Here is a 15,130-nt window from a genome sequence, read left to right on the forward strand (position 1 = left end):
GCATGGTGTTGTTCAGTGCGGCATGGTGTTGTTCAGTGCGGCATGGTGTTGTTCAGTGCGGCATGGTGTTGTCCAGTGCGCCATAATGTTGTTCAGTGCGGCATGGTGTTGTTCAGTGCGGGATGGTGTTGTTCAGTGCGGCATGGTGTTGTTCAATGCGGCATGGTGTTGTTCAGTGCGGGATGGTGTTGTTCAGTGCAGGATGGTGTTGTTCAGTGCGGCATGGTGTTGTTCAATGCGGCATGGTGTTGTTCAGTGCGGGATGGTGTTGTTCATGCGGCATGGTGTTGTTCAGTGCGGCATGGTGTTGTTCAGTGCGGCATGGTGTTGTTCAGTGCGGCATGGTGTTGTTCAGTGCGGCATGGTGTTGTTCAGTGCGGCATGGTGTTGTTCAGTGCGGAATGGTGTTGTTCAGTGCGGCATGGTGTTGTTCAGTGTGGGATGGTGTTGTTCAATGCGGGATCGTGTTGTTCAGTGCGGGGTGGTGTTGTTCAGTGCAGGATGGTGTTGTTCAGTGCAGGATGGTGTTGTTCAGTGCGGCATGGTGTTGTTCAGTGCAGCGTAATGTTGTTCAGTGCGGCATGGTGTTGTTCAGTGCGGCATGGTGTTGTTCAGTGCAGCGTAATGTTGTTCAGTGCGGCATGGTGTTGTTCAGTGCGGAATGGTGTTGTTCAGTGCGGGATGGTGTTGTTCAGTGCGGGATGGTGTTGTTCAGTGCGGCATGGTGTTGTTCAGTGCGGCATGGTGTTGTTCAGTGCGGGATGGTGTTGTTCATTGCGGCATGGTGTTGTTCAGTGCGGCATGGTGTTGTTCAGTGCGGCATGGTGTTGTTCAGTGCGGCATAATGTTGTTCAGTGCGGCATAATGTTGTTCAGTGCGGCATGGTGTTGTTCAGTGCGGGATGGTGTTGTTCAGTGCAGGATGGTGTTGTTCAGTGCGGCATGGTGTTGTTCAATGCGGTATCGTGTTGTTCAGTGCGGCATGGTGTTGTTCAGTGCGGCATGGTGTTGTTCAGTGCGGCATGGTGTTGCTCAGTGCGGCATGGTGTTGTTCAGTGCGGCATAATGTTGTTCAGTGCGGCATAATGTTGTTCAGTGCGGCATAATGTTGTTCAGTGCGGCATAATGTAGTTCAGTGCGGCATAATGTTGTTCAGTGCGGCATAATGTTGTTCAGTGCGGGATGGTGTTGTTCATTGCGGCATGGTGTTGTTCAGTGCGGCATGGTGTTGTTCAGTGCGGCATGGTGTTGTTCAGTGCGGGATGGTGTTGTTCAGTGCAGGATGGTGTTGTTCAGTGCGGCATGGTGTTGTTCAATGCGGCATGGTGTTGTTCAGTTCGGGATGGTGTTGTTCAGTGCGGCATGGTGTTGTTCAGTGCGGCATAATGTTTTTCAGTGCGGCATGGTGTTGTTCAGTGCGGCATGGTGTTGTTCAGTGCAGCATAATGTTGTTCAGTGCGGCATGGTGTTGTTCAGTGCGGAATGGTGTTGTTCAGTGCGGCATGGTGTTGTTCAGTGCGGCATGGTGTTGTTCAGTGCGGCATGGTGTTGTTCAGTGAGGCATGGTGTTGTTCAGTGCGGGATGGTGTTCAATGCGGGATCGTGTTGTTCAGTGCGGCATGGTGTTGTTCAGTGCGGCATGGTGTTGTTCAGTGCGGCATGGTGTTGTTCAGTGCAGCATGGTGTTGTTCATTTCGGCATAATGTTGTTCAGTGCGGCATAATGTTGTTTAGTGCGGCATGGTGTTGTTCAGTGCGGGATGGTGTTGTTCAGTGCGTTATAATGTTGTTCAGTGCGGCATGGTGTTGTTCAGTGCGGCATGGTGTTGTTCAGTGCGGCATGGTGTTGTTCAGTGCGGCATAATGTTGTTCAGTGCGGCATAATGTTGTTCAGTGCGGCATGGTGTTCAGTGCGGGATGGTGTTGTTCAGTGCGGGATGGTGTTGTTCAGTGCGGCATGGTGTTCAATGCGGAATGGTGTTGTTCAGTGCAGGATGGTGTTTTTCAGTGCGGCATGGTGTTGTTCAGTGCGGCATAATGTTGTTCAGTGCGGCATGGTGTTGTTCAGTGCGGCATGGTGTTGTTCAGTGCGGCATGGTGTTGTTCAGTGCGGCATGGTGTTGTTCAGTGCGGCATAATGTTGTTCAGTGCGGCATGGTGTTGTTCAGTGCGGCATGGTGTTGTTCAGTGCGGCATAATGTTCAGTGCGGCATAATGTTGTTCAGTGCGGCATGGTGTTGTTCAGTGCGGGATGGTGTTGTTCAGTGCAGGATGGTGTTGTTCAGTGCGGCATGGTGTTCAGTGCGGGATGGTGTCTTTCAGTGCGGCATGGTGTCGTTCAGTGCGGCATAGTGTCTTTCAGTGCGGCATGGTGTCGTTCAGTGAGGCATGGTGTTGTTCAGTGCGGCATGGTGTTATTTAGTGCGGCATGGTGTTGTTCAGTGCGGGATGGTGTTGTTCAGTGTGGCATGGTGTTCAGTGCGGCATGGTGTTGTTCAGTGCGGTATCGTGTTGTTCAGTGCGGTATCGTGTTTCTCAGTGCGGTATCGTGTTGTTCAGTGCAGTATCGTTGTGTTGTTCGTATTGTGTTGTGTTGTTCGTAATGTGTTGTGTTGTTCGTATTGTGTTGTGTTGTTCATATTGTGTTGTTCATATTGTGTTGAGTTGTTCGTATTGTGTTGTGTTGTTCGTATTGTGTTGCCTTTAACACTTAGCCTCTAACACTTAGCCTCTAACACTTAGCCTCTAGCATCTAGAAGGTAAATAAATAGGAAGGAAGGACTCACCGGTGACGTCTTCGCCCACGTCCAAGCGTTGTACTTTGTATTTTCATCCTTCTGACAGTGGAAAACATAGCCAACAAACACCGTGGAACCTAAACGAATGAAAGAAAACTATCATTTGGCCACAACCAACATTCACAGATACAACACAATGTGACGTGCGGGGTTGAGGTTAAAGGTTGAGTGAAGGGCACTCGTTTTAAACTACTTTTTTGAAAAGGATTGGGAACAAGTAAGACGTATTTAATGTATTTAATGGGAAGTAGTAAGAGCTATTGAATTTAATCTATGTATTATATTCTATTGTATTGTATTCTGTTGTATTCTTTTGGATTGTATTCACACTAACCCCACTAAAACTTCAGCCCACAAAAACTCGCCTCTGGCGCCTAGCCTCTGGCACTTAGCCTCTAACACTTAGCCTTTAACACTTAGCCTTTAACACTTAGCCTTCAACACTTAGCCTAGAAGGTGAATAAATAGGGTTAAAGGTTGAGTGAAGGGACCTCGTTTTAAAGTACTTTTTTGAAAAGGAGTGGGAACAAGTAAGACGTATTTAATTTATTTAATGGGAAGTAGTAAGACTTATTAAATTTATTTAATCTACTTTTCTTCCCAGGCAAAATTTGATGTGCTGCAATTCCAAATTTCCAAAGTGAATGAAGGAATGAAGTCCTTTAAATTATGATTTTGTATAAATACTAGGCATTAACACAAAATCGACGGCACAAAATGGGCAGACTTTACTTGTTTGAAAAGGACTGGTTACAAGACAGACTTTTTTAATTTATTTAATGGGAAGAAGACTTATTTAGTTTAATTGATCTATTTTTGTTCCCTGGCAAAATTCGATTTGCTGCAATTCCAAATTTCCAAAGTGAATGAAGGAAAGAAGTCGTTTAAATTATGATTTTGTTTAAATACTAGGCATAGACACAAAATCTACGGCACAAAATGGGCAGACTTTACTTGTTTGAAGAGGACTGGTTACAAGACAGACTTTTCTGATTTATTTAATGGGAAGAAGACTTATTTAGTTTATTTAATCTATTTTTGTTCCCTGGCAAAATTGGATTTGCTGAAATTGTATTTTGCCAAATCTTGCCTTGAGACCTGATAGGAAGTATTAAACGCTTAGTTAAATCAATACAAGTTGGTAATAAGAGCGAGTAATGTTGGTTGAACCGATGAATGAAGGTTGAAAGCAATTTAAATTATGACTTTGTATAAATACTAGATATTAACAGAACATCTACTGCGCGAAATGGGCAGAGTTTACTTGTTTGAGAAGGAGTGGCTTATTCAAAACTAAGATTTATTTAATCTGTTTGTTCCCAGGCAAAATTGGATGTGATGCAATTCCAAATTTCACCACATGATGGTGCCCAATTTTGACTTCATAGGACATATTAAACACTTAGCTTGTTATTATGTTCAAGGTAATCAGATTTGTTTATTATTCTAATGGCCTCTTCAAAACTATTCTGGATTACTACTTTGGATCTATTCTACATTACTTGGCAACAACATACTCTGTAACAGATTAGGCAGTATAATCATATATGTTAACTTGAGAGTGCCCACACTCAATCTACTTATCGTGATGTGTTAAATCAATTACTGTTAGACATTATTTGTCTGATAATCTACCAAATCTTTGAATTGAAGAATTTGTGATTTAATTAATAGCTTGTTCAGGGTAATCAGACTTGTATATAATTCTAATGGCCTTCTTTTGAAAACTATTCTGAATTACAACTTTGGATCTTATATTACTTTGCAACAATCTACTCGGTGACAGATTAGGCAGTATAATCACATATGTTAACTTCAGTGCCCACACTGTATTTATTTATGGTTATTTGTTAAATCAAGTACTGTTAGACATGAAATAGGAAGTGTTTAACATAAATGTTATGGCTACTCACCATTGTAGCTCGCTCCTGGTCAATGATATGAGCCTCTTCTTGCAGTGGAAAACTTGCAGCCAACAAACACCGTGGAACCTAAAGGAATGAAATTAAACATTAACATTTCGCCTGGACCAACATTCACACGTACAACGCAACGCGGCTACACTTCTGCTATTACAAACGTAAATCTCCTTAAACACAACGAGTGTTACTTACCGTGTACGCTCTAGGCAAAATTGGATGTGATGCAATTCCAAATCTATCTGAAACGGCAGTTAAAAGTAGAGTTACATCAAGTTTTCTTTTTTAATCAACACAATCATTTACAACCGTTGACCAGAAAGAATCGTCGAAATTCGACGTCCCCCACAAACGCCACGCTCACTCGCTTTTCAGGGCAACAAAAGTACTTCTTTTTAAAAACGATGAGTTGTACTTACCGTGTACGCTCTGGACGGTCCAGTTGCAAGCAGAAAATAAAAATATTTCTCTTGTTAGTCGTATGTTACCATCCGCCGTGTCTTTGTCAACATCGCCGCCATTTTCCTACTTCCTGCTGCGAGCCACGCCCACGGATTTAAATTTGGGCGGAAGCTCTTTCCATTGGCGTCGTTTTCGCGTATAGCAAATCCGATTGGTTGGGAAGGGGGCACGGTTATGCAGCCGAGGGGTCCTGTGATCGGTGGGATGTAAAGTAGGCGTCGACGTCACGTCCGCGTCACGTGACCACGACGTGGCAGACGTCCTATAGCAACCGCTGTTTTGTTTAGTAGACTTACAGTTGTTATGCATTGACATAATGGCGCACACACCAAATAGATTTAAATAAATTAAATAGTTCTTCTGCCCACTCTCTTTTAAACAAGTTAACTCTCCCCGCGGATTTGAATTCCGGCGAAAGTTACGCCCATCGACGTCACGTATGTCACGTGACCACGACGTGGCAGATGTCAAATAGCAACCGCTGTTTTGTTTAGTAGATTTACAGTTGTTATGCATTGGCATAATGGTGTGCACTCAAAATAGATTTAAATAAATTAAATATTTCTTCTGCCCACTCCCTTTTAAACAAGTTAACTCTGCCCACGTCCATTGACGTCTTATCTGCGTCACGTGACCACGACGTAGCGACGTCATATAGTAACCGCTGTTTTGATCAGTAGACTTAGTTATTATGCGTTGACATAATGGCGCACTGGTTAGCATGGCCACCTCTTAAGCATGATGTTGCGGGTTCGACGCCTGATCAATGTTAGCATGGAGTGAGCTGAAGTGCATGGCGCTGAAGATTTGAATCTTTGAAATGCGCTGAGGTCTGACATATCAGGCAGAATGGTTTGCCATCACGTTCAACAAAAAATAGAAACTTTCCCACTCTGATTAAAACGTCCTGTGTTCATCTACGTATTTTCGTTTTGCTGTGCATCTTTTCCCTGCCATTTCGAGAGCCCAATTGACACTCATAGTTTAAAGAAATGTGTTTGCCCATCCTACTTTGTGGAATTTCACCACATGCGCTTATGACCAAAATACCAAATTGAACTCAAGTGAAGCCAACACGCACAACCCCCCCCCCCCCCCCCCCCACACACACACACACACAAATGTTGATATGAACATAAAAGAGCCGCATGCGGTTCGGGAGTTGCGGCTTGGCCAAACCTGTACTATACAACTTTATTTGTATAAAATTTTCACAACAGCTGTCACACAAACAAAGCGGGAAAAACCGAAGACGTGCGTGTTCCGCCCACGCTGGATTTATTTGCACCTTTGAAAAGACACCGTATTGCCGCAGATGTGGCAAAGAGTACTTTTGGGCATCTGAGACGGAAGGATGTCCAAAGCATCATGTCACCTGCTCTGGTAGGCATGGTGGTGGGACGTTGAGGTCAACCGCTTTGGGGTTGGCTGAATCTTTGATCGCAGGATGCCACACACTTGAAGACAGAAGCAGAAAAGCAGAGCTAAATGCAAAATGTACTCACCGGTGACTCCAATTTTTTTCCCCCCTGAAGAAACAGCTGGACGGGTGGCCCCGGCTGGCCAGTGGGACTCTTGTTATTCTGACCCTTTTTAGTGCGCGTTTGGGGCAACAACCGTTTTTTGTGGCGCTCTCTTCTGGTTCAAAAGTGCCCTGCATGTGAATTTGCTTTTCCTGCCTTCTGATTGGATGAGCGCCGGTGTGACGCGGTGCCTCTGTCACCGTGGCGGGGGGTATACGTTGGCATCGGAGCGTCTGCCAACGTCTGAGACCGGCTGGCAGTGTATCGGAGGTGTCGAGTGCGGTGCCGCTGGAGCTCACTCACCAGCTGGTGTTAGGGCCACAGAATGAAGGCCAAGGAGAAGAATAGAAAGAGAAACAGAAACTTCTCCTCCAATTGTTTGATTTGTCTCTTCTGAGCTTCGATGAATTCTTTCAGCTCTTTGTTCCTCTAGGACGGACAAATGGAAAGTGGCATTCAAAAGCCAGTAAGCGTGCAAGTAAGTGCCGGGCTGGCTTTGGGCCCTTACCTGTTGCGCGCTGTGCAGCAGATCCATTCTCTCTTGGAGGATGCAAGCGTCGCGCTCCCTCAACTCGCACATCAGGGCTCGCTTCCATTGGTCCACGGCGCTCCTAAGCTCTTCTCTCTGATCCGCCGTCAGCACGTCATTCACGCCAGCGTGGCTGGCTTTTTCGCCGTCCGTGGCGGGGCAGTCCCGCTGCGGTAGCGCCTCGTACAACATGGCCTCCAGCTCCAGGATCCTCTGGGCCGCAATCCTCGTCCATCAGTGGTCCGGCGGGAGATTTGAGGGAGGCTTACCTTATGAGCCTGGTCCATGGAACACTTCCTGAAGTCCAACTCTTCATCCAGGTAGCCCTTCTGCTTGCAGAACATAGAAGAGCCCAAAGGCACAGCGTCAACAAGCTTCTTTCAGCGCAAAGCCTTCCAAAAGTCACATTTGAGCCGCCGAGTCTCGTGGAGTGCGAACATAAGGAGTTCGACATACACTTACGGCGTTATAGCCCAGGATGTCCAGCTTCTTCATCAGATCACTGATGACGATGTCCGGGGGAAAGGCGCAAGGAGCAATGTAAGGTGTTCTGGGACCTCGGGTTAAGGTTAGGGTTGCGAGGGACGCCTTACGTACGCTCACGCCCTCGGCCTCGCAGTAGATCTGCAAAGGGCTGAGGCCGTCTGGGAAACGGACTTGCAGAAACTTCAAGACGGGGGAGCGCCACTCCCTCTCCTGAAAGGCAGAGGCATGCATCCGTCCGTCCGTCCGTCCGTCCGTCACATCTCTGGCCTCAACACGCTTGTGCGAGTCTTCCCACCTCCAGCTCCAGGATGCGGAACTCAAGCAGTTCGTTTTGGTCTCGGATATCCTGGATGTGCTCTTTCAGACGCGCTTCTTCCGCCTCCATCCGCCTGACCTGAAAAGACAGTCAGACCTCATCTGCGGGGCTTCCCGACGGGTGTGACGCCAAGCGACTCCGCCCAGCGCCTTTCTTTCCGTCACCTTTTCGGCCAACTGCTGATTGCTCTGACGCAGCAGCTGCTTCTCCTCCACCCACTTGACATTCTAGAAGAGACAAACGCGTGGACAGCTTTGGAATGTTGTGTCATTTTCATCCACAAATTCTTTGGTTGACTGGAAAATGACATTTGCTTTTCTCCGCATTTTCCCAGCCACATTCGGGGGGGGGGGTGGTCCAGTAATGCCAGACGAATGAGTGACTGAAGAATGTAGCTATTTTGTCTGAGAAAAAGGTGTGCTCATTGATGAGCTTACCTGTCCTTGTTGCTTCAGCGCTGACTCCAGATCTGCTACTCTGCTTTGATAGTGACCCATTTCTACCATCAGCTTTTCTCTGGTCTGAAAGGAGGAGGAGGGAGGCTCCTCCTCCTCCTTTCAGACCAGAGAACACCCGAGGCTGGGTGAGAACGGGGAGGCTGCGACCCGGCCGGGGGTTGCGGGAAGGGGCGCCACCTTGATCTCCTTCTCGGCGTCGTAGTCCCCTTCGCTGGTCTGGGCTAGCAGAGCGTAGGCTCGTTGCAGCGCTTGATATTCTTGCGTCAGCTGGCGGTAGCGAAGCTCCGCCTCTTCATGCACACACCAATGCAACACAGCACTAGTACCAGAATCAGTCAGACCGGCGACAAAGCACCCGCGACGCAAAGACGAGTCCGATTCCAGGCTGAAGAGGAATGTTTGGTGCCAATACGCTGGCAGAAATGGCGGGCTACCTCTTCGGGTTCCGTGTCGGGGGTTCTGTCGGTGTGAAAAGACAAGGACGATCCGTCCGAGTCCACCAACACGTCTTCGTCGTAGCCGTAAAATGTTTCGATGACCTGCGGGCGCGGAAGCAAACATCTCTCTGAACAAACTGAAGCGACACCTCACGATGAATCGACGAGAGGAACGATAGCGAGAAAAAGGCCATTTCATCTTGCGCAACACCAAGCAGCCGCAAACAAACAGACTCACCTTGCAGGACCTCACGCTTTGTTCCTCCTCAGAGATTCTCGACGTCGGTATCGTAGCAGCAAATCTCTCTCCTGTCGACACAAATAATCCGCCTTTGAGATTCTTTGGATGCAAAGGGAACGAACGGCTCCGGCGCAGAAACAAACGCGACTCACAATGACATTTCTGACATGAGCTCCTGTCTCCAGAGCCTGAAAAACACGTCACCGGCGATGATTGGAGGGACGCTCGTCTTTTCCAAAAGTGACAACTACAGGGTGTGTCAGGGTTTTCCAGATTATCTTTATCGTATCATTATGTTGCTTTGACTTTGACTGCAACCTGTAATAAATAATATTATTTATCCCTTATTTATCCCTATCGCTTATCCCTTCCTACACAAAGTCGTAAAACACCCCTTGCTATGTTTTGACTAGAGGTCAAGGGCTTCCTCTATTCAATCCACTCTTACACCCACCCTGTTTCTCTTAATTAAAATGCTCGTGCAGGAGCCGAGAGTCAGACTTCATTCGTACAACGGATGGACTCTCCACCTGCAGGTGTCCAAAAGAACTTACTTGTCTCCCGTGTGGTTCTTGCAAAATAAGTTGGAGCGAGCGCAACTCTAACAGGGTGCATTTTGCCACTAGCTGCCTACGGACAATGATGTCGCGCTCGCGGCTCATGGTTGACGGGCTGAGCAGCCGGGCAAGTCCGTCGTTTTCAGCGCACAGCGAGTGGCAAAGGCGCTGACAAAACGGGAGCTTTGAGCTGCTGAAAACGGCAAAACAAGTCTAAAGCGTGTTCAAACGCGTGCGCACAATGCTCCTGCTTGAAAGGTCGGAATTTAAGGGGCCAATTTTTTGGATGGCGGCCGCCGGCCAAGCTTTGGACGGAAAAGATTCCCTGGCGACAGCGAGCGAGCGTGGCGCTGCCGTACGTGCACCGAGTCGCCTGCCTGAAGACCTTGGACAAGTCGTCGATGATGTGCCGCTGCTCCACAACTTGAAGGAACTCCATTTCACCGTCCTGCTGGCCGCAACCGCGGTCCAGGTCGTTGAGCGAACTAGGCCTTCTCTGTGGAACACAAATGCAGTGGACTCTGTTGGCACGCCGCCGTTGTCCGCGTCGACTTACCAAGCTTGCCATCTCCTCGTTCTCCTGGGTGACAAAGCGCACTTTGTTTTCAAGGCGACACAGCACCAGCGAGAGTTCTTCATTCTTCCTGCTCAGGCGTTTGTTTTTGTACAGGAGTGGCAGAAACTGGCTTTCTGTTTCTCTCAGTCGCTTTAGCTGCAAGCATGAAGTGCGGGATGTGAAAGACGCACAACACGCGGGCCAGAACGTATCCATTCCTTTTGCATCGGTTTGAACGGAATCGTGGCTTTGGCTCCCAATAAAAGACATCTACCAGGCAACCGACTCGACGCGCCGCTCAACTAATAAGCAAGCGCAATGGGTGCCTCGCTGGATGGCGCGCATCAAACGTAGCGCAAACCTTCAAGCGTGCCGTCAATAAATTACCAGTTCATTGCGCTCTTCAGAAAGCAGGGCGTTTCGATCCTCCAGGTTCCTGATGACTGCGCTGAGCTCAGCGATTTTCAGATGAAACCGTCGCGTGTCCCGATCCTCCTGAGACTGAAAACGCCCCGCAACACACACACACAAGCACTCGTTCAAAGTTCAAAACTGTTTTTGTGCTACCTTCCTCCAGCAACGAACTAAGTCATGCGTACTGCAAGTGTGTGATGAGGTGGCTTACGCAATGAAGAGGATTGCTAGTAGCGGCGTTGACCCCACTTCCAGGGTAGTTTAGGCCCGCCCTTTGGGAATCCCTCAGGGCAGCGATCTGCTGCTCGGCAGCCTGAGTCTGCAGCTGAAGGCGGTGGACGTGGCCAAAACACTAACCGCTCTGTCTTTCAGCTTGATCTCATCCGTCTGGATGTACAAACGGGGAGCGCTCAGGCAGGCGGGCAAACTCATTTGCCAGAATTGTGACAAAAACAAAGAGAGCAACCGGCCAATTTTTTTTCTTGAATCGACTGGAACACCTTTGCTGTGACAAAAGCGAAGCGAGCAACCGGACATTTTCTTCTTGTGAAATAGAATAGAATAGAATGCCTTAGGTGTCATTGCACTGCAGGTATACAACGAAATTGGGAACATAGCCACGCACCGCGCATCTGATCAGTCCTACCAGTCGGCGGATCTCCCTCTCGCAGTCTCTCTTGGTTCGGCTCAGCTCCTCCCGATGCTGGTGATGAGCCGATCGGAGCTCGGCCGCTCGGGACTGCCAGGCCTGCTGGGCCGCTGCCAGGGCTTCTTCCGCGCTCCTGGTGGAGGCGACACCGCTCGGTCTCCCGACACCGCCGCGTCTCCTCCACCTCCGCCAGCAAAGCGCCCCCCCTCCTCACCTGAGCAGACATTGCGCCACACCGGGCCGTTGAGACCGCAACGGAGCGCCGCGACGCTTACTGGGGACAAGCTACACAATACGGTAGCGGCCGCATCGAAGCCCGACGTGGCGTGCGGATAGTCAGACACGGATAGAGCGGATCACCTTGTCCATGGAGCCGTCCCTCAGGCTGAGGACCAAGGCATTCAGTCGCTGGATCTCTCCATCTTTGATTTTGATCACTCTCATCAGCTCCATTTCATGCTGCCGCAGTAATGTCTCCCTGGTAATGGCTAACTCTTTCTGCTTCTCCTCATGGAGTTTGCTTTTGAGTTCCGTCATGGCGGCGGTGGCACGGTGGTGCTCCGCCCGCAGGTCCTGACTTCTCTCTCTCTCCAGACAGCTGACCTGACATGACTTAGACTTAGACTTAGACAAACTTTATTGTCATCTTGTCTGCACATGGTGCATACAAAACGAAATTCCGTTGCATACGTCTTACAACAAAGTAGTGATATTGCAGTTGAATAGAAGTAACATATCCTATGAAAATATATATATATACATATACTATATATATATATATATATATATTAAAAATAAGTATAAAGTGCAGCAGTGATAATTATGCAATAGTGCAAGTAGGCAAAACAGTATTCAAGAGTGTGCAGAGGAATGCTAAACCATGTATTAAACTTCTATTTAAAGGGTTTATACAAGTTCAGTAAAGTTGGTAGTGCGAGATAGTGCAAGATAGAGGTCCGTAGTGTCATAAAGTACAGTTCTGTGAATGTGTGATGCAGAGTTCAGTTTAGAGCTCAACAGTTCTAGTGTTCAACAGTCTGATGACAGCAGGGAAAAAGCTGTTGCAGAACCTGGTGGACCTGCAGCGGATGCTGCAAACCTCTTCCCAGAGGGCAGCAGGGAGAACAGTCCATGGTGGGGGTGTGATGGGTCATTGATGATGTTACGGGCACGGGACATGCAGCGCTGAGATGAAATGTCCTGAATGGAGGGAAGAGGAGCCCCTATGATCCTCTCTGCTGTCCTCACCACTCTCCTCACGTTCTTCCAATCGGAGGCGGTGCAGCCTCCACACCACACAGAGAGACAGCTTGTCAGAATGCTCTCTATGGTGCTCCTGTAGAACGTCCTCATGATGGGTGGGGGCAGGTGGGCTCTCCTCATCCTCCGCTGTAAGTACAAGCGCTTCTGTGCCCTCTTGACCAGTGCCGTAGTGTTCATAGTCCAGGTGAGGTCTTCTGTGATGTGGACCCCCAGGAATTTGGTGGTGCTGACCACCTCCACAGCTGAGCTGTTGATGATCAGTGGAGCGTGGTGAGGCTGTTTTTTCCTGAAGTCGACGATGATCTCCTTCATCTTCTCCTCATTCAGGATCAGGCTGTTTTCTCTGCACCAGCCCACCAGCTGCTCCACCTCCTCTCTGTAGTCCAGGTCGTTGTTGTCTCTGATGAGCCCCACCACCGTTGTGTCGTCTGCTGACTTCACGATGTGATTGGTGGTGAACCTGAGGACGCAGTCGTGTGTCATCAGGGTGAACAGCAGGGGGCTCAGGACGCAGCCCTGAAGGGAGCCTGTGCTGAGGGTGATGACATCAGAGGTGTTCTGTCCGACCCGGACTGACTGAGGTCTGTTGCTGAGGAAGTCTAGCAGCCAGTTGCGAAGGGGGGTGTTGAAGCCCAGGTGTTCCAATTTTCCTACCAGATGCTGTGGGATGATGGTGTCAAACGCTGAGCTGAAGTCCAGGAACAGCCTCCGCACATGGGTGTTCTTCTCCTCCAGGTGAGCCAGGCTCAGGTGAAGAACGGAGGAGATGGCGTCCTGAGTGGAGCGGTTTTGCCGGTCGGCAAACTGGAACGGGTCAAATAATAGGGGGAGTCTGGAAACGATGTGACCTTTAAGCAGCCTTTCGAAGCACTTCATCATAACCGGAGTCAGTGCAACAGGCCGGTAATCATTAAATGAGGTGATTTGAGGTTTCTTCGGCACCGGAATGATGGAGGCAGTCTTAAAGCACGCCGGCACTGTGGCTTGGCCCAGCGAGGTGTTAAAAATGTCTGTGATGACCCCAGCCAGATGACTTGCACATTCCCTGAACACACGCCCAGGAATGTTGTCGGGGCCAGGGGCCTTACAGGGGTTGACTCTCCTCAGGGTCTTCAACACATCGGCGGAGTCAAGGCAGAGTACCTCCTCTTCCTGATGGGGGACAGTTTTAACTGCTGGAGTGCCGTTTAGTGCCTCGAACCTCCCAAAGAAGTTATTTAGACCATTTAGAAAGTCAGCATCAACTACACCCACCGGGGGGGGGGGGGGGGGAGAGTGAGTTGTAGTCTGTAATCGCCCATATGCCTTGCCACATACTCCTGATGTTTTTGACGTCGTGGAAACGATCCTGAAATTTTCGACTGCGGTCTCGCTTCGCTATCCTGATGGCACGGTTCAAGTTGGCTCTCGCTGTCCTCAGTGTCTCCTTGTCGCCAGACTTGAAGGCAGAGTTCCGCGCTCGTAGCGTTTGACGTACCTCCTCAGTCATCCAGGGTCGTTGGTTGCCCCGGGTGATGATATTCTTAGTGGTGCTGACGTCCTCGGTGCATTTGTTGATGTAGGCTGACACAGTCATGGCACACACATGTCTAATCTACATCGGGAAAACTGGGAGGGAGGCAGGCAGGGAGGCAGGCAGGGAGGCAGGCAGTGTCTGTCTGTTGAGGTTTTCACCTTGTTCTTCTCCTGCTGAAGTTCTAACTGGACGTCCATCAGTTTGGTTCTCAGCTCGTCATTGGCGGCCTGAAGGGCGTCCGTTCGCTCCGCCTTGGCCCGCCCTGCCGGAGCTCGTTTGCACATCTCTTACTCGAGTCTCGCCCGGTCATGAGTCAGAGATCACAACATTTGTACCTGGAGAGCACAAACGCAGCGCTGTTTTCCACTGGCTTCGAACTCAACTTCAATCGGTACCGTAACTTACAACATCATAAACATAGAACTAGCTTGACTTATTCATTGAATAAATGCATTTGGTTCTTCAAAACTGCATCACGCAACATAGCGTGACCGAGACGGCCGTTATCCACCTGCGTGAAGTTATTTGGTGAAATGAATGAGATGTTTAAGACACCATCGTTCTGTCTCTATGTAGATGAAGGGAAATAATCGATTGCTGAAGGTCCAAAGGTGTTGTGATAAACAAATAAACATATTAGTGATTAGTGACATATTTGTGATAAACATATTAGGCAGGATAATCACATATGTTAACGTGACTGCCCACACTGTATTTATTTATGGTTATTTGTTAAATCGAGTACTGTTAGACATGAAATAGGAAGTGTTTAACATAAATGGAAGACGAAAGGGGTACTCACCATTGTAGCTCCTGCTGGTCAATGATACGAGCCTCTTCTTGCAGTGGAAAACATACAGCCAACAAACACCGTGGAACCTAAAGGAATGAAATTAAACATTAACATTTAGCCTCAACCAACATTCACAGATACAACGCAACGCAAACTACACAAACGTAAATCTTTTTAAACACAATGAGTTGTACTTACCGTGTACGCTCTAGACG

The 15,130-nt window shown here is 48.6% G+C and overlaps 2 protein-coding genes across 3 annotated transcripts in view; one reads left to right on the plus strand and one right to left on the minus strand.

Annotated features, from left to right (window-relative positions):
• LOC148400019 (uncharacterized) overlaps positions 1 to 15,130 on the plus strand; it is a 298,099-nt gene that overhangs the window by 146,346 nt on the left and 136,623 nt on the right. The window lies entirely within an intron of this gene.
• On the minus strand, positions 6,332 to 9,179 carry LOC148400031 (janus kinase and microtubule-interacting protein 3-like). Its single transcript, XM_088370931.1, has 10 exons — positions 9,165 to 9,179; positions 8,924 to 9,028; positions 8,667 to 8,779; positions 8,469 to 8,585; positions 8,196 to 8,258; positions 8,011 to 8,109; positions 7,692 to 7,925; positions 7,499 to 7,603; positions 7,209 to 7,442; positions 6,332 to 7,129 (listed from the first exon to the last, which is right to left on the minus strand). The coding sequence occupies exons 4-10, from the start codon at positions 8,535 to 8,537 to the stop codon at positions 7,013 to 7,015; spliced, it is 921 nt and encodes a 306-aa protein (XP_088227057.1). The 5' UTR covers positions 8,538 to 8,585; positions 8,667 to 8,779; positions 8,924 to 9,028; positions 9,165 to 9,179; the 3' UTR covers positions 6,332 to 7,012.

The sequence above is a fragment of the Syngnathus floridae genome, chromosome 3 (genome assembly GCF_059516105.1).
Source record: "Syngnathus floridae isolate MCC-2025c chromosome 3, RoL_Sflo_1.0, whole genome shotgun sequence".
NCBI classification, from domain to species: domain Eukaryota; kingdom Metazoa; phylum Chordata; class Actinopteri; order Syngnathiformes; family Syngnathidae; genus Syngnathus; species Syngnathus floridae.